A 21,897-nucleotide genomic window follows, 5' to 3' on the forward strand; every position below is an offset into this window, starting at 1 on the left:
TCTGGCAGTGCTCCTCCTTGCACAAAGGCGGAGGTAGCGGTCCTGCTGCTGGGTTGTTGCCCTCCTACGGCCTCCTCCACATCTCCTGATGTACTGGCCTGTCTCCTGGTAGCTCCTCCATGCTCTGGACACTACGCTGACAGACACAGCAAACCTTCTTGCCACAGCTCGCATTGATGTGCCATCCTGGATGAGCTGCACTACCTGAGCCACTTGTGTGGGTTGTAGACTCCGTCTCATGCTACCACTAGAGTGAAAGCACCGCCAGCATTCAAAAGTGACCAAAACATCAGCCAGGAAGCATAGGAACTGAGAAGTGGTCTGTGGTCACCACCTGCAGAACCACTCCTTTATTGGGGGTTTCTTGCTAATTGCCTATAATTTCCACCTGTTGTCTATTCCATTTGCACAACAGCATGTGAAATTTATTGTCAATCAGTGTTGCTTCCTAAGTGGACAGTTTGATTTCACAGAAGTGTGATTGACTTGGAGTTACATTGTGTTGTTTAAGTGTTCCCTTTATTTTTTGAGCAGTGTATATAACTTTCAAATGTCTTCCTTCATAAACAGGTGCATGATGGAGATGGAAAGAAAACTGTGGCTAAGCAATATTAGGCTACCTAATATCACAACCACATCATGACCCCCATCTCCCAGTTTGATCCTAAAAAAACGAAACTCCCTCGCCCACCGTTTGATCCTAATAAACAACACCCCAACTACCATAGTTTGATGTTTAGTGTGTTATCTGAGGGGTGACATCAACTAGGGGCATCTAGTAAAGCAGTAGTTCCAAAACCTGTTTGGGCAGGTGGCCATCATACCAGTCTCTTCCTGAAGTTAGGACTGGGTCAATGCATTTTACCAACTGAGCATCAGAACATCAAGATGTTAGGCTATTGAACAGCTAGATATCTTGGAACTAATAGGCTACATTAGGTGCTGTTAAGCAAACCTCATCCCAAAATGGGTCCAAACCAGGTATCTGGCTACGTAGAAAGACACCCACCCCTGTGTTGACATTTTGAGCACCATCATCTCCAGTGCAAGATATTTCACACACGATGCCATGATTGACATGCACATATCCGCCATGACCGGAAATAGACCAAATTGACGTTGTTTGTGATTTAATTGACTCGTCAATCCATTGAAATTGTGTCCTCAATCTAATACTAAAATTAACCCCTTTGCTCATCTCCCCAGACAGAAATGGCAACCTTTGTGCATCTTCTTGTGCCATTTTCCAGTTTCAAAACAAATATCCAACACGTGAGAGAGTTGGAAATGTACATTTGAGTAAATATTGTTATCCAGAGTGGCTTACAGGAGCAATTAGGGCTTAGTGCCTTGCATCGATTAATTTTTCATCTATTCGGCTCGGGGATTCTAACCAACGTTTTGGTTACTGGCCCAACGTTCTTAACTGCTAGGCTTTATATACCACTAACATCCGGAGATATGGTACGTTATAACAAACAATCTCTAGACGTCAGTCAGTTAAGATTTACAACAGAATCTAAAACACACTGGATAAAATATACACCAATCAAGCATATCAACAGAAAAAGCAACGCATCTAACTCAGGGCAAGTTTATAGATGATGAAGCCATTTGGAAAGACATTAGATTGTTTCTATTTATAATAGCAATAAGGCACCTCACCCCTAAGTATAAACATCAGATGGCACTGATCTGCTTTCACACACAACCTTTACTTTAACCTATTATCTTGAGTGTGGTTTAAAACCACCACTAGGAGACAGCAATCAGTTACATAAAGACTGGAAACAAATGATCCGTTTTGGTGTTTGCCCGAGCACTACACAGCTGATTCAAATAACCAACGCATCATCAAGATTTGATTATTTGAATCAGCTGTGTAGTGTTAGGACAAAAAACAAAACGTGCCCCCAGGGGGATCCCAGGAGCGTGTTTGGGAAACCCTGAAGTAGGATATAAGGAGAGCCCACCGAACATCAGAACAAGTTATCTGGAGGGTTAATCTTGGATCAAAAGTTAAGATGTTGAAGTCCATTGCCGTGTCTATTCTGCCTATTTACATAATTTAAACACATTTTTTTTAATGATATCCATTTCCGCAGCAAATTCAGTACAGGTCCATTTCTGTCTCTATCCTAAAACGGAATAGAACTGCAGGTAGCCAGCCTAACTATACGAGCAAAAGTATTGGTTGCTCCTGACTATTCATAACCAATAAGCGCAGTGTTGCTATGCCTTATCGCTGTATTGGTTGGCGGACACGGCTGTCAATTTGTCTCCAGACGAAGTACAATGTGGTTCTGTGTAATTACGTCAAACTCGGCCTGGGAACTGCGCGCTTAAAAACATTGCGTCTGCACGATTGCCAGGGCTGGAGAAGAAATTTACCTAGAAAGAAATGCAAAGACGGATTTAGGTTTGGCTTTGCTACGAGGAAAACGAGGAGGCGCGAGTTTTTTAAGTGATCAACATATTTTTCATATATTCAAAGGTAAATCCTTGCATATATACAAATAAATGGTTGAATATGCTGTTTTAATTGAATTGCCCATTGTAGTTCAGAATGTTGCAAGCTGGTTGTTTATGTTGCGGGCATGGATGGGATGGCGAGATCTGCAGTGGAGCTGGTTGTTATTATTATTACACGTTACGCGTGGCCTGATCCTGCGCCACCAGCAGCCGCAGGCAGAAATACGATATGAGAACATCGAGTGCGTGAACATAATACTGCCTGCTGAAAATATCATCATATGTATTGGTGTAGCGCAAGGTATATTTGCAGTTTTATAGCTCATCTCATGCTATTTTACACATTTTGGGACGAGGCTGGGAAAATTGTGCTGGTTTCGAGCTAATTTCCAGCTAGTCTATAATTTTTTTCCATGAGGCTGAGAGACAATGTTGAACTTTTGAAACTAATTTCATGTCATTCATTAAAAAAATAATAATGCTATCTGGGGGACCCGACTCCGGTGGAATAGCAACCCTGGGTCTGCGGCGGTGTGTGCTATGCCAGTGAACATGTCTACGTCATGTTTATTATTGCTCTTGTGTTGGGTGTTGAATCGCCTGTAGCCTAATCCTCTAGTTGACCGTTGTATCCTGTAGACAACTGGCGCTAATAGACTCGTGTTGCCTTAACATAGCACTTCAACTCCTCTATATGACTGTTCAAAGTGTGACGCTAAAAGCCAATGCTGAGTAAATACTTTTTCTGCATCATAATGTAAAGACCGATGTTGTCTCAAATAATCACGTTACTCTACACACAAGACATAATTTTGGATCATGTAACACACACATGAACAAGGTGTGTGTGTATGTTGAATCAACTTCCTTGCATTGCCAAACCGAGGCATCCCCACCAACTGTGGTGGCTAAAGGTCTGCCCTATATACTGTGATCCAGGCAGCCACTGTCTCTGACCAGATTCATATGTGCAAATACACAAACCCAGCCAATCTCACACACACACACACACACACACACACGTGACACCTGGACACATGATCAGATAAGGGGATTTGAGATTCGGTCTGTTGCTGTCAGTGATGTAACGCATCACTATGCTGTCTGTTGCCACTGAATGAGAGAGAGAGCGGAAACTACATGAAGCCTCCTATTGGAGCTGTGGGGCTGTGTGCTATGAAGGACAACTAGGGCCGCAAACACAAGGACGCATGCTCCCCAGTCCGTCCATCCGTCTCTCTCTCTGTCTCTCTCTCTGTCCCCTGGCTGCTATCACGATCATCGTCCCTCTCTGTACGACAGAGCGACCGCAGCAGCTCCTCTCCGGTTACGTAAGCAAGGTTGTTGTTTTTATACCAGCGAGGACCTTTTGGCTGGTAAGTGATGTGGCATGTAGTGTGGCACCCAGACTATACCAATACCAGACAGCTCAGAACATCAGCCTTCAGGGGCGAGGCTGAGGGGCAGACAGAAACAGGAGAAGGTGATTATGATGATGATGTCAGAAAAACACGGCAGCAGTTTTTGCAAGCTCAGACAGCATTGGTGGATCCCATCCCTGTTACCTTTGGATAATTATTTGACCGGGTCCGGGTTAGTCTTTTGGACTTATTCATAGCTGTCTTAGATTTTCTTCTGTGACATGAAACAAAGAGGCTTTGGTGCAAAGCAGGGTAGAGCCTCTGCTTGCTGTGTTGTTGTTCTAGTGGATGCATTTAGTCTACAAACAAATTAGGGGTCTTGAACGAGATCGTTTTCTAGATGAGCACATCAAAAGATGATCTGGTTTATGAAAATGAGTGGAGGATTCTTCAAAGTGTCAATCAGCCTCTCACCTAAGAAACAACCGGTGCAACAGATGAGTTGAACTATAAAATGTTAGATACAAGTGACTATATTCACCTGCTATTTCTATATCTGTTACTCTCTTTCTGTGCATATGTCACATGGAGACGTAATTTTATGCAATAAGGCCAGAGGAGGTGTGGTATATGGCCAATAGACCACGGCTTAGGGCTGTATCCAGGCACGTTGCATCGTGTATAAGAACAGCCCTCAGCTGTGGTAAATTGGCCATATATCACAAACCCCTGAGGTGCCTTATTGCTATAATAAACTGGTTACCAATGTAATTAGAGTAGTAAAAATACATGTTTTGTCATACCCGTGGTATATGGTCTGATATACCACGGCTGTCAGCCAATCAGCATTCAGGGCTTGAATCACCACGTTTATAATATCTCCTAACTGAGAGACCTGGACAAATTATTTTCCATATCTGAATCAAAGGTGGAAAATCATTACTGATAGAGGTGATTTGGAAGGCTAAATTGATTTGTGCAGACAAGGCGGTCTCTCCGTTTGTAATGCACACGAAACTCCACTCTCATTTCATCTCTCAAGTAACTGACATGCATTGGAAAAGCTTGGGAATGGATCCTTTGGAAGGAAAGTGAGTCAGAAGGCATCTCTTTCACAATACTTGATTTCCCCATATCAACATATATCAACTCTGCTGTGTAAGTGTGTGTTTCTATGTGGGTGAGGCGTGCTTGTGTGATATCCCCATGAGACAGAACTAGACCTAGGTAATCTAACCACCCGTTACAGAGTGTGGTTGAGTCGTTATCCATTAGCCACAGAACATATTGGATTCATAGAGTACATCACTGCTTTGACAGTTAACTGTAACTAAATACATCAGATCTGTATTCAGCTCCATATTTCAAGATTATGTCAGCACAGGCCTTGAACCTGCCAGATAACAGATATACATGTCTCTAACCAAGGCTGTTTGACTAGATTAACCTCATTGCCCCCTCATCGCAACCTCATTTACTGCAAGGTTGAGGTCAAGTTCCCATTCCAATATTCCTTAATGCGTTTCAAGGAAGCAAATGTGGAATTGGAATTAAGTTTACTTCCTCAATTGACTGAATTGAAAGGGAATTGACCACAACCCTGGTTTAGAGTAACAACCTGTTACTAATTGGAGTCTATGAAGATTGTGGCGATTACTTCGATATGTGCTAAACTCTGCTTTAGGATTATCCTCACATGTTTGTCCTAAAATGACAGGGAAAAAGGAAAGACTTTGGGGTTAAAGTGTGTGTGGGCAAGACCTTTTTGAGTGGTCTCTTTATACCCCGGTCCCACACTGTTGGCTCAGAGACAGAAGCCGACAGAAAACAAGTGGACGTCTTAAAGGCTTATAGCACACAGCCTTTCCCTTATAAGCCTCTTTCTGTTAACTGTCTAAAGTTCAATTATTTTTAGGCTACTGTGTCTCAGTATAATGATCATGAGATCACAGTCTATGCTTAACTCGGTATAGAATGCCTGACATTTTTCATTTATCATAGGCTACATACTGTACACATTCATGCTCCACTGCAAAGTAATTTGCCTACTGAACATTAATTCATATGCAGAGAACAAATGGAGGCTAACAGATTTTTGGATCTTACAGTGTGTAAAGATAGACAATGATATGCAGCAATATATATATATCCAAGGCACTCAAGTTAAAATCTCTTTATATCCACACATGGATTATCCTGGACCCAGATCTGTTTGTGCTGTGTTGCCAACAACCTACACAGCGATTAGGTAAAAAAAAACGTTTTGACTATAGACCACCTTCATCAGTGTGTATCTCCTGTGCTCCGCTTCACCAGGTGTGTGCCTCCCGCCCCGCCCCCCACCACGGCCCTTACCTGTGTGTTGCGGTGCTTCCCCTGCGAGCCTAGCTGGGCCGGCAGCCCTTTCCTGCACCGCCCCCCCACCCCGCCCCACCCGATGGTCAGGATGACGCGCTCCAAGACCTTCCAGGCCTACCTGCCCAGCTGCCACCGAACCTACAGCTGCATCCACTGCAGAGCGCACCTGGCCAACCACGACGAGCTCATCTCCAAGGTGAACACTGACTGTTTAACATACCGACCACAACCGTCCATCCCCTAATAATGCTGCTTGCTCTAATAGTGTTTCCCTCAATCTATGCCACATTTCCTTTAAAGAGCCACTGAACACCCCTATAGGCACATGTTTATCTGTTGCTCATTAGAAAAACTAGATTTTATTCTTGGAGGTGTGTTTCCTGACCGATTCCACGTTCTGGTTAATGATGTTTGTCCCTCATCAGATACTAGACGCAGAAGCGTATTTCACTTTTCTCAAAATTCCCAGAATGAATCTAAGATAACTCAAGAAATATGTAATTAAGTTTGACGTTTTTACAGAGGATGTTTTAGTTGCGCAATTTTACATCTAACTAAGGTGTTTGGTGCAGTATTTCTCAAGTTAAAAAAATGACCAACCTGCTGTCTTATGTAAGCAGTCGGAGCTGCTGGGCAGGTCTGTCTCACTGTCTACGCTGCTATTGGATACAGAGCAATCACCGCAGCTGTTCACCCCATGTTAGTGGGCAAAAGGACATCGTCATTTACCCATTGTGACTCACGGATGTTCTTAACTCCTTTTACACGAGACTTCCTTCATGAATCATCCTATTTCCACTTTGTAGTCAATTTGGACACTGGAATAACTGTTTCTGACTCCTATCAACGCCACAGGCCGTTTTCAAGGAGGTTTGTTGCTTTTTAAAGGCTTTCACACTTTGAAGCCCAGCACCTGGCTGGTGCTCATTAGGGCACACAACTGAAAACGTTTTCAAATGTTTTAAAACAGAACATTTGTGTTTCTTGTTTGACAAGTCCAGATAGACACTCTCTGTTTTCTTCTGTTTTGTGCCTAATGAACTTGACCCTGATTCTACTAAGCAAGGGTTTGGTGATCAGCTGAATCAGGTATGTAAGGGAAACTGCCCTAATGTGCAAGTCATTCCCAAGAAAGCGCATGGGAGAACACGCTACTGTTGGGCTCCAGGGCTTACTTGAAAGATGTCCATCTCAACATGACTTTCCTGGTTAAATAAAGGATGACCTGTATAAATACTGTAGTTTTTATAGATTCATTTGAACTTTCAGTGCATTGCACTGTAATAACTAGAAAGGTATTGAGTGCTTGCTGCAGCTGTCTTAAAGCGCTGCTGGCAGACTCCTTCACACTTGGACCTAGTATTACAGCTGACGCTGCACTTTCAGACTGAAAACGAGCGTACCGAGCCTCTGTCGCTCATTTCACCGCCATCTTACTTCTACAGCTTGTGTGTTTGAATATGACTTTTTCCATGTGCTACACTATGTAAAGTCAACCCTCACCTGTACAAAAGCACATGTGTCTGTCAGTCAGTCTTAATTTAAAGGCAAAATCTGGGATATTTCCTGCTGTTCAATGATCATGCCAATGAAGTGGCTTTAATGCTGACTGCTGAGGATACTCCTCCTCCTTTTTAACCTACTCATCTTCTTCTCCTGCAGTCTTTCCAGGGGAGCCAAGGCAGAGCTTATCTGTTCAACTCAGTGTGAGTATCAGTGTGTCTGCATGTAGTTACAGTACAGCCATGATCCAGTCCTCAGCCCGTGAGCACAATCACAATGAAGATGCTAATTTCTACTGTACGAGCATGGTCCCTATCTAGCTCAGTATGACGTGCCTTTTGGGTAATATCTAGTGTGTGAGTGGGTGTGTTATGACTCAGTATAGACAGGCGACCTTTACGAATCGAACAGCTTATGAGCTTGCTTTCTCTCTCTCGCTCTCAGGGTGAACGTGGGGTGCGGGCCGGCGGAAGAGAGGGTGTTGCTCACGGGGCTGCATGCTGTGGCAGATATCTACTGTGAGAACTGCAAGACAACTCTGGGTTGGAAATATGTGAGTGTAAGAGTGTTTACGTGTCAGAGGAGGTTAGAACTGTATCTAGAGTTAGAAAGGATAGGCACATTATTACCTTCATTAATAATACCTTTATTAGCATATAAGATCGTTGTAGGATTGAAACGCTGTGAACTAATAAAGGTTTTGGAACAATTGAGTGCATGTTATCGTATTGACATGGATGAGTTCTGGTCTTAATTTTTTTTACTATTTTTCCTACCTTAAGTGTAACATTACAGTACATAGGCTGACTCAGTAAAGGGATTCCTTGCAGTTTCAATCTTGATCTGAGGGGCATATTTCTCATGATGTAGGGCTATATATTTTCCAAGTACTCAATCAAATTGACCTCCTTCTCCTAGTTCAGAGATGGTGGTCATTCATGATGGACCAGAGCTGGGCTATCCACACTGAGAACTGTAGTGATTTAAAGACCAGTTTGACCAGCAACAAGAACAACGGCTTATCCAATCACAAACTAGACAAAGGGTTAGAATTAATTCAAAATAAAAATCTGTTTTCATGTATCGAGACTAAGTAGGCCCTATATCATGTTGCCTATATACTGTATAATTAAGCAATAAGGCCCTAGGTGGTGTGGTATATGGCCAATATACCATGGCTGAGGACTGTTCTTGGGGACAATGCAAAGCGGAGTGCCTTTGACACAGCCCTTAGCCGTGTAATATTGTCCATGTACCACAAACCCCCGAGGTGCCTTATTGCTATTAAAAACGGGTTACCAATGTAATTAGAGCAGGAAAAACAAATGTTTTGTCATACCCGTGGTATACGGTCTGATATATTACGGCTGTCAGCCAATCAGGGTTCAAACCGCCCAGTTTATAATGTAGCCTATATACAGTGCTTTCGGAAAGTTTTCAGACATTTTCTTATATTACAGCCTTATTCTAAAATTGATGACATCAATGTTTTTCCTCAATCTACACACAAAACCCATTAAATCACAAAGCGAAAACGTTTTGAGAAATGTTTGAAAATATTTTACAAATAAAAAAACATACCTTATTTACATAAATATTCAGACCCTTTGCTATTTTTTTTATTTATTTGACCTTAATTTAACTAGGCAAGTCAGTTAAGAACAAATTCTTATTTTCAATGACGGCCAAGGAACAGTGGGTTAACTGCCTGTTCAGGGGCAGAACGACAGATTTGTACCTTGTCAGCGCGGGGATTTCAAAGCTCTAACCACTAGGCTACCCTGCTGCTATGAGACTCGAAATTGAGCTCAGGTGCATCCTGTTTCCATTGATCATGCTTGCGATGTTTCTACAGCTTGATTGAAGTCCACCTGTGGTAAATTCAATAGATTGGACATGATTTGGAAAGGCACACACCTGTCTATACAAGGTCCCACAGTTGACAGTGCATGTCAGAGCAAAAACCAAGCCATGAGGTCGAAGGAATTGTTCATAGAACTCAGAGACAGGATTGTGTCAAGGCACAGACCTGGGGAAGGGTGAAGGTCCCCAAGAACACAATGGCCTCCATCATTCTTAAATGTAAGAAGTTTGGAACCACCAAGACTCTTCCTAGAGCTGGCCAAACTGAGCAATCGGGGGAGAAGGGCCTTGGTCAGGGAAGTGACCAAGAACCCGAGGGTCACTCTGATTGAGCTCTGGAGTTATTTTGTGGAGATGGGAGAACCTAACAGAAGGACAACCATCTCTGCAGCACCACCAATCAGGACTTTATGGTAGTGGCCAGACAGAAGCCACTCATCAGTAAAATACACATGACAGCCTGCTTGGCCAAAAGGCCCCTAAAGGACTCTGACCATGAGAAACAATATTCTCTGGTCTGATGAATCCAAGATTGAACTCTTTGGCCTGAATGCCAAGCTTCACGTCTGGAGGAAACCTGGAACCATTCCGACGGTGAAGTATGGTGGTGGCAGCATCATGCTGTGAGGATGTCTTTCAGTGGCAGGGACTGGGAGGCTAGTCAGGATTGAGGGAAAGATGAAGGGAGCAAAGTACAGAGAGCTCCTTAATGAAAACATGCTCAGGATCTCAAACTGGTTCTAAGGTTCACCTTCCAACAGGACAACGACTCTAAGCACACAAGCTCTGTCAGTTTGGATGGGGAGCGTTGCTGCACAGCTATTTTCAGGTCTCCAGAAATGCTCGATCAGGTTCAAGTCCGGGCTCTGGCTGGGCCACTCAAGGACATTCAGACTTATACCGAAACCACTCCTTGGTTGTGTGCTTAGGGTCGTTGTCTTGTTGGAAGGTAAACCTTCGCCCCAGTCGGAGGGCTGTGAATGCTCTGGAGCGGGTTTTCATCAAGGATCTCTCTGTACTTCGCTCCGCTCATCTTTGCCTCGATCCTGACTAGTCTCCCAGTTTCTGCCACTGAAAAACATCCCCACAGCATGATGCTGCCACCACAATACTACACTGTAGGGATGGTGCCAGGTTTCCTCCAGACTTGATGCTTGGCATTCAGGCCAAAGAGTTCAAACTTGGTTTCATCAGACCAGACAATCTTGTTTCTCATGGTCTGAGAGTCTTTAGGTGCATTTTGGCAAACTCCAAGCGGGCTGTCAAGTGCCTTTTACTGAGTAGTGGCTTCCGTCTGGCCAGTCTACCGTTAAAGTCCTTATTTGTGGAGTATCGTACAGATGGTTGTCTTTCTGGAAGGTTCTCCCATTTCCACAGAGGAACTCTAGAGCTTTGTCAGTGACCATTGGGTTCTTGGTCACCTCCCTGACCAAGGCCCTTCTCTCTCGATTGCTCAGTTTGGCCGGGCGGCCAGCTCTAGGAAGAGTCTTGGTGGTTATAAACTTCAATGCTGCAGACATTTCTTGGTACCCTTCCTTAGATCTGTGCCTCGACACAATCGTGTCTCGGATCTCTACGGACAATTCCTTCGACATCATGGCTTGGTTTTTGCTCTGACATGCACTGTCAACTGTGGGACCTTTTTTTATATAGACAGGTGTGTGCCTTTCCAAATCATGCCCAATCATCTGAATTTACCACAGGTGGACTCCATTCAAGTTGTAGAAACATCTCAAGGATGATCAATGGAAACAGGATGGATCTGAGCTCAATTTCGTGTCTCATATAGCAAAGGGGTCTGAATATTTAAGTAAAAATGTGTATTTTTTTTATTTTAATAAATTTGCAATAAAAATCTAAACCTGTTTTCACTTTGTCGTTATGGGGTATTGTGTGTAGATTGCTGAGGATTTTTTTTTTTGTACTTCATCCATTGTAGAATAAGGCTGGAACGTAACAATGTGGAAAAAGTCAAGGGGTCTGAATACTTTCCGAAGGCACTGTGTGTTTTACACATTACCAGTCAAACTTTTTCTGCCTGTAGAATAATAGTGAAGACATCTAAACTATGAAATACACATATGGAATAATGTAGTCAAGTGTTAAATGAAAATATATTTTATTTTTGAGATTCTTCAAAGTAGCCAACCTTTGCCTTGATGACAGCTTGGCACACTTTTGGCATTCTCTCAACAAGCTTCATGAGGAATGCTTTTCCAACAACCTTGAAGGAGTTCCCTCCATATGCTGAGCACGTGTTGGCTGCTTTTCTTTCACTCTGCGGTCCAACTCATCCCAAACCTTCCCAATTGGGTTGAGGTCGTGTGATTGTGGAGGCCAGATCATCTTATACAGCACTCCATCACTCTCCTTCTTGGTCAAATAGCCCTTACACAGCCTGGAGGTGTGTTGGGTCATTGTCCTGTTGAAAAACAAATGATAGTCCCACTAAGCGCAAACCAGATGGGATGGCGTATCGATGCAGAATGCTGTGGTAGTCATGAGGGTTAAGTGTGCCTTGAATTCTAAATGAATCAGACAGTGTCACCAGCAAAGCACACCCTCACCATTCCACCACCTCCATGCTTCATGGTGGGAACCACACATGCAGAGATCATCCGTTCACCTACTCTGCGTCTCACAAAGACATGGAGGTTGGAACCTAAATTTGGACTCATCAGTCCAAAGGACAGATTTCCACCGGTCTAATGTCCATTGCTCGTGTTTCTTGGCCCAAGCAAGTCTCTTCTTCTTATTGGTGTCCATTAGTAGTGGTTTCTTTGCAATAATTTGACCATGAAGGCCTGATTTACGCAGTCTCGTCTGAACTGTTGATGTGTCTGTTAATTGAACTCTGTGAAGCATTTATTTGGGCTGCAATCTGAGGTGCAGTTAATTCTAATGAACTTATCCTCTGCCGCAGAGGTAACTCTGGGTCTTCCTTTCCTGTGGCGGTCCTCATGAGAGCCAGTTTCAACATAGCCCTTGATGATATTAGCGAATGCACTTGAAGATTTCAAAGCTTTTGAATTTTTCCGGATTGACTGACCTTCATGTCTTAGTAATGAGGGACTGTTGTTTCTCTTTGCTTATTTGAGCTGTTCTTGCCATAATATGGACTTGGTCTTTTACCAAATATGGCTATCCTCTGTATACCACCCCTACCTTGTTACAACACAACTGATTGGCTCAAACGCATTAAGAAGGAAAGAAATTCCACAAATGAACTTTTAACATGGCACACCTGTTAATTGAAGTGCATTCCAGGTGACTACCTCATGAAGCTGGTTGATAGAAGGCCAAGAATGTGCAAAGCTGTCAAAGGAAAAGGGGGGCTCCCTTGAATAATCTAAAATATGTTTTGATTTGCTTTAATATTTTTTTTTTGATTACTACATGAGTCCATATGTGTTATTTCATAGTTGTAATGTCTTCTCTATTATTCTACAATGTAGAAAATAGTAAAAATAAAGAAAAACCCTTGAATGAGTAGGTGTCTAAACCTTTGACTAGTTTTGTGTGTGTGTGTGTGTGTGTGTGTGTGTGTGTGTGTAATAAATATATAAACTAATCAAAAAAATAAACATCCCTTTTTCATGACCCTGTCTTTCAAAGATAATTCGTAAAGATCCAAATAACTTCATAGATCTTCATTGTAAAGGGTTTAAACACCGTTTCCCATGCTTGTTCAATGAACCATAAACAATTAATGAACATGCACCTGTGGAACGGTCGTTAAGACACTAACAGCTTACAGTTGGTAGGCAATTAAGGTCACAGTTATAAACTTAGGACACTTAATGTGGCCTTTCTACTGACTCTGAAAAGCACCAAAAGAAAGATGCCCACGGTCCCTGCTCATCTGTGTGAACGTGCCTTACGCATGCTGCAAGGAGGCATTAAATTGCAATGTCCATACTGTGAGACTCCTAAGGCAGCCCTACAGGGAGACAGGACGGACAGCTGATCGTCCTCGCAGTGACAGACCACGTGTTATAACACCTGCACAGGATCGGTACATCGAAACATCACACCTGCGGGACAGGTACAGGATGGCAACAACAACTACCCGAGTTACACCAGGAATGCACAATCCCTCCATCAGTGCTCAGACTGTCCGCAATAGGCGGAGAGAGGCTGGACTGCGGGCTTGAAGGCTTGTTGTAAGGCAGGTCCTCACCAGACATTACCGGCAACAACGTCGCTTATGGGCACAAACCCACCGTCGCTGGACCAGAGAGGACTGGCAAAAAGTGCTCTTCAGTGACGAGTCGTGGTTTCGTCTCACCAGGGGTGATGGTCAGATTTGCGTTTATCGTCGAAGGAATGAGCGTTACACCGAGGCCAGTACTCTGGAGCGGGATCGATTTGGAGGTGGAGGGTCCGTCATGGTCTGGGGCGGTGTGTCACAGCATCATCGGACTGAGCTCGTTGTCATTGCAGGCAATCTCAACGCTGTGCGTTACAGGGAAGACAACCTCCTCCCTCATGTGGTACCCTTCCTGCAGGCTCATCCTGACATGATCCTCCAGTATGACAATGCCACCAGCCATACTGCTCATTCTGTGCTTGATTTCCTGCAAGACAGGAATGTCAGTGTTCTGCCATGGCCAGAAATGTCCGGGAACTTGCAGGTGCCTTGGTGGAAGAGTGGGGTAACATCTCACAGCAAGAACTGGCAAATCTGGTGCAGTCCATGAGGAGGAGGTGCTCAGCAGTACTTAGTATCTGGTGTGGCCACCAGCTGCATTGACTGTTACTTTAGATTTTGACCCCCCCTTTGTTCAGGGACACATTATTCAATTTCTGTTAGTCACATGTCTGTGGAACTTGTTCAGTTTATGCCTCAGTTGTTGAATATTATGTTCATACAAATATTTACACATGTTAAGTTTGCTGAAAATAAACGCAGTTGACAGTGAGAGGAAGTTTTTTTTGCTGTGTATGTATGTATGTATATATATATATATATATATATATATATATATATATATATATATATATATATATAGAATCAACAACAAGTGGGACACAATCATGAAGTGGAACGACATTTATTGGATATTTCAAACTTTTTTAACAAATCAAAAACTGAAAAATTGGGCGTGCAAAATTATTCAGCCCCCTTAAGTTAATACTTTGTAGCGCCACCTTTTGCTGCGATTACAGCTGTAAGTCGCTTGGGGTATGTCTCTATCAGTTTTGCACACCGAGAGACTGACATTTTTTCCCATTCCTCCTTGCAAAACAGCTCGAGCTCAGTGAGGTTGGATGGAGAGCATTTGTGAACAGCAGTTTTCAGTTCTTTCCACAGATTCTCGATTGGATTCAGGTCTGGACTTTGACTTGGCCATTCTAACACCTGGATATGTTTATTTTTGAACCATTCCATTGTAGATTTTGCTTTATGTTTTGGATCATTGTCTTGTTGGAAGACAAATCTCCGTCCCAGTCTCAGGTCTTTTGCAGACTCCATCAGGTTTTCTTCCAGAATGGTCCTGTATTTGGCTCCATCAATCTTCCCATCAATTTTAACCATCTTCCCTGTCCCTGCTGAAGAAAAGCAGGCCCAAACCATAATGCTGCCACCACCATGTTTGACAGTGGGGATAGGGAGTTTAGGGTGATGAGCTGTGTTGCTTTTACGCCAAACATAACGTTTTGCATTGTTGCCAAAAAGTTCAATTTTGGTGTCATCTAACCAGAGCACCTTCTTCCACATGTTTGGTGTGTCTCCCAGGTGGCTTGTGGCAAACTTTAAACGATATAAACTTTATGTATACATAAATACATACATACATATACAGTGGGAGACTCTGTCCATAGGACAACAATCAGTCGTATATTGCACAAATATATATATATATATATAGATATATATACGCACACATAAATATAAATACACACATACAGTTGAAGTCGGAAGTTTACATACACCTTAGCCAAATACATTTAAACTCAGTTCAGTTAGGATCACCACTTTATTTTAAAAATGTGCAATGTCAGAATAATAGTAGAGAGAATGATTTATTTCAGCTTTTATTTATTTCATCACATTCTCAGTGGGTCAGAAGTTTACATACACTCAATTAGTATTTGCTAGCATTGCCTTTAAATTGTTTAACTTGGGTCAAACGTTTCGGTTAGCCTTCCACAAGCTTCCCACAATAAGTTGGGTGAATTTTGGCCCATTCCTCCTGACAGAGCTGGTGTTACTGAGTCAGGTTTGTAGGCCTCCTTGCTCGCACACGCTTTTTCAGTTCTGCTCACAACATTTCTACAGGATTGAGGTCAGGGCTTTGTGATGTCCACTCCAATACCTTGACTTTGTTGCCCTTAAGCTGTTTTGCCACAACTTTGGAAGTATGCTTGGGGTCATTGCCCATTTGGAAGACCCATTTGCGACCAAGCTTTAACTTCATGACTGATGTCTTGAGATGTTGCTTCAATATATCCACATAATTTTCCTACTTTATGAAGCCATCTATTTTGTGAAGTGCACCAGCCCCTCTTGCAGCAAAGCACCCTCACAACATGATGCTGCCACCCCCGTGCTTCACGGTTGCGATGGCGTTCTTCAGCTTGCAAGCATCCCTCTTTTTCCTCCAAACATAACGATGGTCATTATGGCCAAACGGTTATATTTTTGTTTCATCAGACCAGAGGACATTTCTCCAAAAAGTAAGGTCTTTGTCCCCATGTGCCATTTGCAAACCGTAGTCTGGCTTTTTATGGCGGTTTTGGAGCAGTGGCTTCTTCCTTGCAGAGCGGCCTTTCAGGTTATGTTGATATAGGACTCATTTTACTCTGGATAGAGATACTTTTGTACCTTTTTCCTCCAGCATCTTCACAAGGTCCTTTGCTGTTGTTCTGGGATTGATTTGCACTTTTCGCACCAAAGTACGTTCATCTCTAAGAGACTAAAGAGATTTCTGCGTGGTCCCATGGTGTTTATACTTGTGTGCTATTGTTTGTATAGAATGTGGTACCTTCAAGCGTTTGGAAATTGCTCCCAAGGATGAACCAGACATGTGGAGGTCTACAATTTTTTTTCTGAGTTCTTGGCTGATTTCTTTTGATTTTCCCACAATGTCAAGAAAGAGGCACTGAGTTTGAAGGTAGGCCTTGAAGTACATCCACAGGTATATCTCCAATTGACTCAAATTATGTCAATTAGCCTATCAGAAGCTTCTACAGCCATGACATCATTTACTGGAATTTTCCAAGCTGTTTAAAGGCACAGTCAACGTAGTATATGTAAACTTCTGACCCACAGGAATTGTGATACAGTGAATTAGAAGTGAAATAATCTGTCTGTTAACAATTGTTGGAAAAATGACTTATGTCATGCACAAAGTAGATGTCCTAACCGACTTGCTAAAACTGTAGTTGGTTATCAAGAAATTTGTGGAGTAGTTGAAAAACGAGTTTTAATTAATCCAATCTAAGTGTATGTTAACTTCAACTGTGTGTGTGTGTATATATATATATATATATATATATATATATATATATATATATATATATATATACTGCCTAAAAAATAAAGGGAACACTAAAATAAAACATCCTAGATCAGAATGAATGAAATATTCTTATTAAATACTTTTTTCTTTACATAGTTGAATGTGCTGACAACAAAATCACACAAAAATGATCAATGGAAATCAAATTTATCAACCCATGGAGGTCTGGATTTGGAGTCACACTCAAAATTAAAGTGGAAAACCACACTACAGGCTGATCCAACTTTGATGTAATGTCCTTAAAACAAGTCAAAATGAGGCTCAGTAGTGTGTGTGGCTTCCACGTGCCTGTATGACCTCCCTACAACGCCTGGGCATGCTCCTGATGAGGTGGCGGATGGTCTCCTGAGGGATCTCCTCCCAGACCTGGACAAAAGCATCCGCCAACTCCTAGACAGTCTGTGGAGTTAGTGGATGGAGCAAGACATGATGTCCCAGATGTGCTCAATTGGATTCAGGTCTGGGGAACGGGCGGGCCAGTCCATAGCATCAATGCCTTCCTCTTGCAGGAACTGCTGACACACTCCAGCCACATGAGCTCTAGCATTGTCTTGCATTAGGAGGAACCCAGGGCCAACCGGACCAGCATATGGTCTCACAAGGGGTCTGAGGATCTCATCTCGGTACCTAATGACAGTCAGGCTACCTCTGGCGAGCACATGAGGGCTGTGCGGCCCCCCAAAGAAATGCCACCCCACACCATGACTGACCCACCGCCAAACTGGTCATGCTGGAGGATGTTGCAGGCAGCAGAATGTTCTCCACGGCGTCACCAGACTGTCACATGTGCTCAGTGTGAACCTGCTTTCATCTGTGAAGAGCACAGGGCGCCAGTGGCGAATTTGCCAATCTTGGTGTTCTCTGGCAAATGCCAAACGTCCTGCACGATGTTGGGCTGTAAGCACAACCCCCACCTGTGGACGTCGGGCCCTCATACCACCCTCATGGAGTCTGTTTCTGACCTTTTGAGCAGACACATGCACATTTGTGGCCTGCTGGAGGTCATTTTGCAGGGCTCTGGCAGTGCTCCTCCTGCTTCTCCTTGCACAAAGGCGGAGGGAGCGGTCCTGCTGCTGGGTTGTTGCCCTCCTACGGCCTCCTCCACGTCTCCTGATGTACTGGCCTGTCTCCTGGTAGCGCCTCCATGCTCTGGACACTATGCTGACAGACACAGCAAACCTTCTTGCCACAGCTCGCATTGATGTGCCATCCTGGATGAGCTGCACTACCTGAACCACTTGTGTGGGTTGTAGACTCCGTCTCATGCTACCACTAGAGTGAAAGCACCACCAGCATTCAAAAGTGACCAAAACATCAGCCAGGAAGCATAGGAACTGAGAAGTGGTCTGTGGTCACCACCTGCAGAACCACTCCTTTATTGGGGGTGTCTTGCTAATTGCCTATAATTTCCACCTGTTGTCTATCCCATTTGCACAACAGCATGTGAAATTTATTGTCAATCAGTGTTGCTTCCTAAGTGGACAGTTTGATTTCACAGAAGTGTGATTGACTTGGAGTTACATTGTGTTTTTTCAGTGTTCCCTTTATTTTTTTGAGCAGTGTATATATATATATATATATATATATATATATATATATATATATATATATATATATATATGTGCATTCAGAAGTTGCATTTTTGTCCATCCCCAGTTTTATAATTGGAATGTGATACAAAACTAGGCAATGATGTGCTTTAGGACCATGCGGATACCTCTGAGCGATTGGGTGAGCTGTTGAGTGTTTTTCCAACTGGATAAAAAAAACTTCTGTCCCCCCACTTCTAAAAGAAGTTGCTCCCCTGTGTATATATATATTTTAGTAATAGATGTGGACAGCTTTATATTTTCACTGAAATATAATTGCGCCTCCATGTTCAGTGCTTAGTAAAGGTGGTATTTCTAACAGCAGGTCAATGTGGAACACACAGCCACTCCACATACCAGCTGTCCCGTTTATCAGCATGGCTTTATGCCTGGTAGTCACTGCCACTTCCCCCCTTCAGACCCATATGTGTGTGTGTGGGGGTGGGGGGGGGGGGGGGGGGGTTGTTATGACTCTCACACACACACATACCTCACACGTCTGTCCAGATATAACGAAACGTGGGGCGAGTCCATTAATATCCCTGACACGGTTGTTTCTACACCGTCATCGAGTTCCAGAGGCACTTGACTGAGTGGAATTCCAGAACGTGAAACCTGATAATGTCTCTCTGCTTGAATAGGAAAGACTAAATAGGATATTGAGATGTACAGTAAAAACATTTGATTACATTTGTAATCATTTGTAATCTGCAGTGGCCTACAGCACTCCTTGCAATGCTCCATTATGTAACGTAGTTCAGTAAGGTTGGAGGTGAAATCAGAGGACAGTGTTTTCAGTGGCAATGAGTGTGAAGTTTCTCATCCTGGAAAAGCCTCATCTTCTCTCCCCTTTCCCTCCATCTCTCTCCCCTTTCCCTCCATCTCTCCCTCCTTCTCTCTCCCTCACCCTGTCTCTTCCCCCACCCCGACACTCCCCTACAGGAGCATGCCTTTGAGAGCAGTCAGAAGTACAAGGAGGGGAAGTTCATCATCGAGCTGGCCCACATGATCAAGGACAACGGCTGGGACTGAAAGACGAAGCGCCATCCGTGACTCGGTTTGGGGTTGAATGGGGGTGGATGGGAGGGAAGGATCCGAGTGTGTGGGTGAGTGTGCGACTTTGATTTACCATGGACCTCTGTCCTCCCCTCCTGATGACACACCAGCAGCCTCCAGGGTGGAGGTAGTAGGGGAGTGTGTGTGTGTGGCTGTAGTAGCAGCCTGACCTGCCTCTCTGGGTTCTGTGTGTGTCTGGACTGGAGGAGGATGTCATTGGGGATAGATGGACACCACCAGACACACGCACAATGGCAAGCAAACACACACACACACACACACACACACACACACACACACACACACAAACAAACAAACAAACAAACAAACATGCATGTCCCAGACCAACATCCCAGCCTGATGTGTAGCTCTTCAGATGGAGAGCCAGGCCAAAGCCAGTGTTGTTGTGTTACTATCTATGTTAGGGCTGGCTGGCCTGCAGTGTGAGGAGAGACCAGGCCCTGGCAGGGTCAGTAGCCTTGGGTTAAAGAGTTAATGGAAGCTCTCGTCTGTATGTGAATGAGATGGCCTAAAATGATTATCCCCAAATCCATCGGATCTAATTCACCCAATGCCGTGCCAGTTGGGACAGTGATGAGGCCTCTGGGGGCTGGGTGAGGGAAGGGTTAAGGGAAGGATGATGAGAGAGAGGGCAGGTCCTGATTCTGGATTCTAGTCCACCCTGGTTGTGAGGTTGTAGTAGCAGCTGGTTGCACAGCTGTGTGATCCACTCTAGGTTTCAGCGGCAGCAGTTGTTGTTGTGAGAGTCAGGATGATAGGGAGTGTGGAGGATTTAAGTCTAAACTCTGAGAAGAATCTGCTCAGTCAGTGTTTCGTCTTTCTCCATCATCCGTAGATGCCTGAAATCATGTCTTGTGATGTTTGGATCCTTCATGTGTTGTGTCTGATGTAAGTCAGGATACATCTACCGTCACCACTATGGATTAAATTGAACATCTTTGACTTTTGAAGCTCTGACTTGAACAGGCTTGGAGATTGGTTCTAGTGGTTTGGCCACTGAAGCAGTTAGGATGTGGAGGCCTTTAGGAGATGCTTTTATGACGTTCTGAAAGGTTGATGTTCTGAAGCTTTCTTTCAGTCTGGGATGACAATAGCAGTTCATAGATTGTTACACACACTAATTTACTACCTGGCCCTCACTTAAAACACTGAACAGCAAAGCTGTACAGTGGACCTGTGGATTTTCTGAACAGAAGCCAACTAAGCAACACAACTAATCAAACTAACGTCCCTGGTTTCCACGGCAACCGACTGGTAGTCGAGACTTCCAATCAGAGGCTGTAGACGTCCCTAGCACAACCAAAGAACCCACCCATCTACCATAAATTGACCAAACACACACACACAATATATATAAAAAATGTTTGCTTGGGTCAAAATGTTGCCAAACGTGGGGTTGAGAATTGTTGTTAAAAGCCAAGGTTATGGATAGCCTTTCTCTTTTTGTGATATAATGCATTATGATTTTTGTAAATGACAGATCTTAATATACAGTGCCTTCGGGAAAATATTCAGACCCCTAGACTTTTCCCACATTTTGTTAGGTTCCAGCCTTATTCTAAAATGGATTACATTGTTTCCCCCCCTCATCAATCTACACACAATATCCCATAATGACAAAGCAAAAAGAGGTTTTTAGACATAGCTAATTTATTGAAAAATAAATAAAAATACATTTTACAAAAGTATTCAGACCCTTTACTCAGTACTTTGTTGAAGCACCTTTTGGCAGGGATTACAGCCTCGAGTCTTCTTGGATGTGACGCTACAAGCTTGGCACACCTGTATTTGGGGAGTTAATCCCATTATTCTCTGCAGATCTTTCAAGCTATGTCAGGTTTGATGGGGAGCTTTGCTGCACAGCTATTTCCAGGTCTCTCCAGAGACGTTCGATCAGGTTTAAGTTCAGGATCTAGCTGGGCCACTCAAGGACATTGAGACTTGTCCCGAAACGTTGTCTTGGCTGTGTGCTTAGGGTCGTTGTCCTGTTGGATGGTGAACCTTTGCCCCAGTCTGATGTCCTGAGCACTCTGGAGCAGGTTTCACCAAGGATCTCTCTGTACTTTGCTCCGTTCAGCTTTGCCTCGACCCTGACTAGTCTCTCAGTCCCTGCCGCTGAAAAACATGCCCGCAGCATGATTCTGCCAC

The 21,897-nt window shown here is 43.6% G+C and overlaps 1 protein-coding gene across 1 annotated transcript; it reads left to right on the forward strand.

Moving 5' to 3' along the window:
* The first annotated feature begins 1,839 nt into the window (after positions 1 to 1,839).
* LOC110507618 (protein yippee-like 2) lies at positions 1,840 to 21,230 on the forward strand. The gene is made up of 5 exons (XM_021587719.2): positions 1,840 to 2,494; positions 6,150 to 6,387; positions 7,854 to 7,897; positions 8,139 to 8,247; positions 19,615 to 21,230. Exons 2-5 carry the CDS (start codon positions 6,271 to 6,273, stop codon positions 19,702 to 19,704), a joined length of 360 nt encoding a protein of 119 aa, XP_021443394.1. The 5' UTR covers positions 1,840 to 2,494; positions 6,150 to 6,270; the 3' UTR covers positions 19,705 to 21,230.
* Positions 21,231 to 21,897: the final 667 nt, after the last annotated feature.

Source organism: Oncorhynchus mykiss, chromosome 27 (assembly GCF_013265735.2).
Source record: "Oncorhynchus mykiss isolate Arlee chromosome 27, USDA_OmykA_1.1, whole genome shotgun sequence".
Taxonomy (NCBI): Eukaryota; Metazoa; Chordata; class Actinopteri; order Salmoniformes; family Salmonidae; genus Oncorhynchus; species Oncorhynchus mykiss.

Bases quoted from the DNA above. Each gene is read 5' to 3' on its own strand.
- LOC110507618 (XM_021587719.2), top strand. From the start codon at position 6,271: ATGGTCAGGATGACGCGCTCCAAGACCTTCCAGGCCTACCTGCCCAGC. The intron at 7,898-8,138 runs GTGAGTATCAGT...TCTCGCTCTCAG, and splicing joins GCTTATCTGTTCAACTCAGT to GGTGAACGTGGGGTGCGGGC. The intron at 8,248-19,614 runs GTGAGTGTAAGA...ACTCCCCTACAG, and splicing joins CAACTCTGGGTTGGAAATAT to GAGCATGCCTTTGAGAGCAG.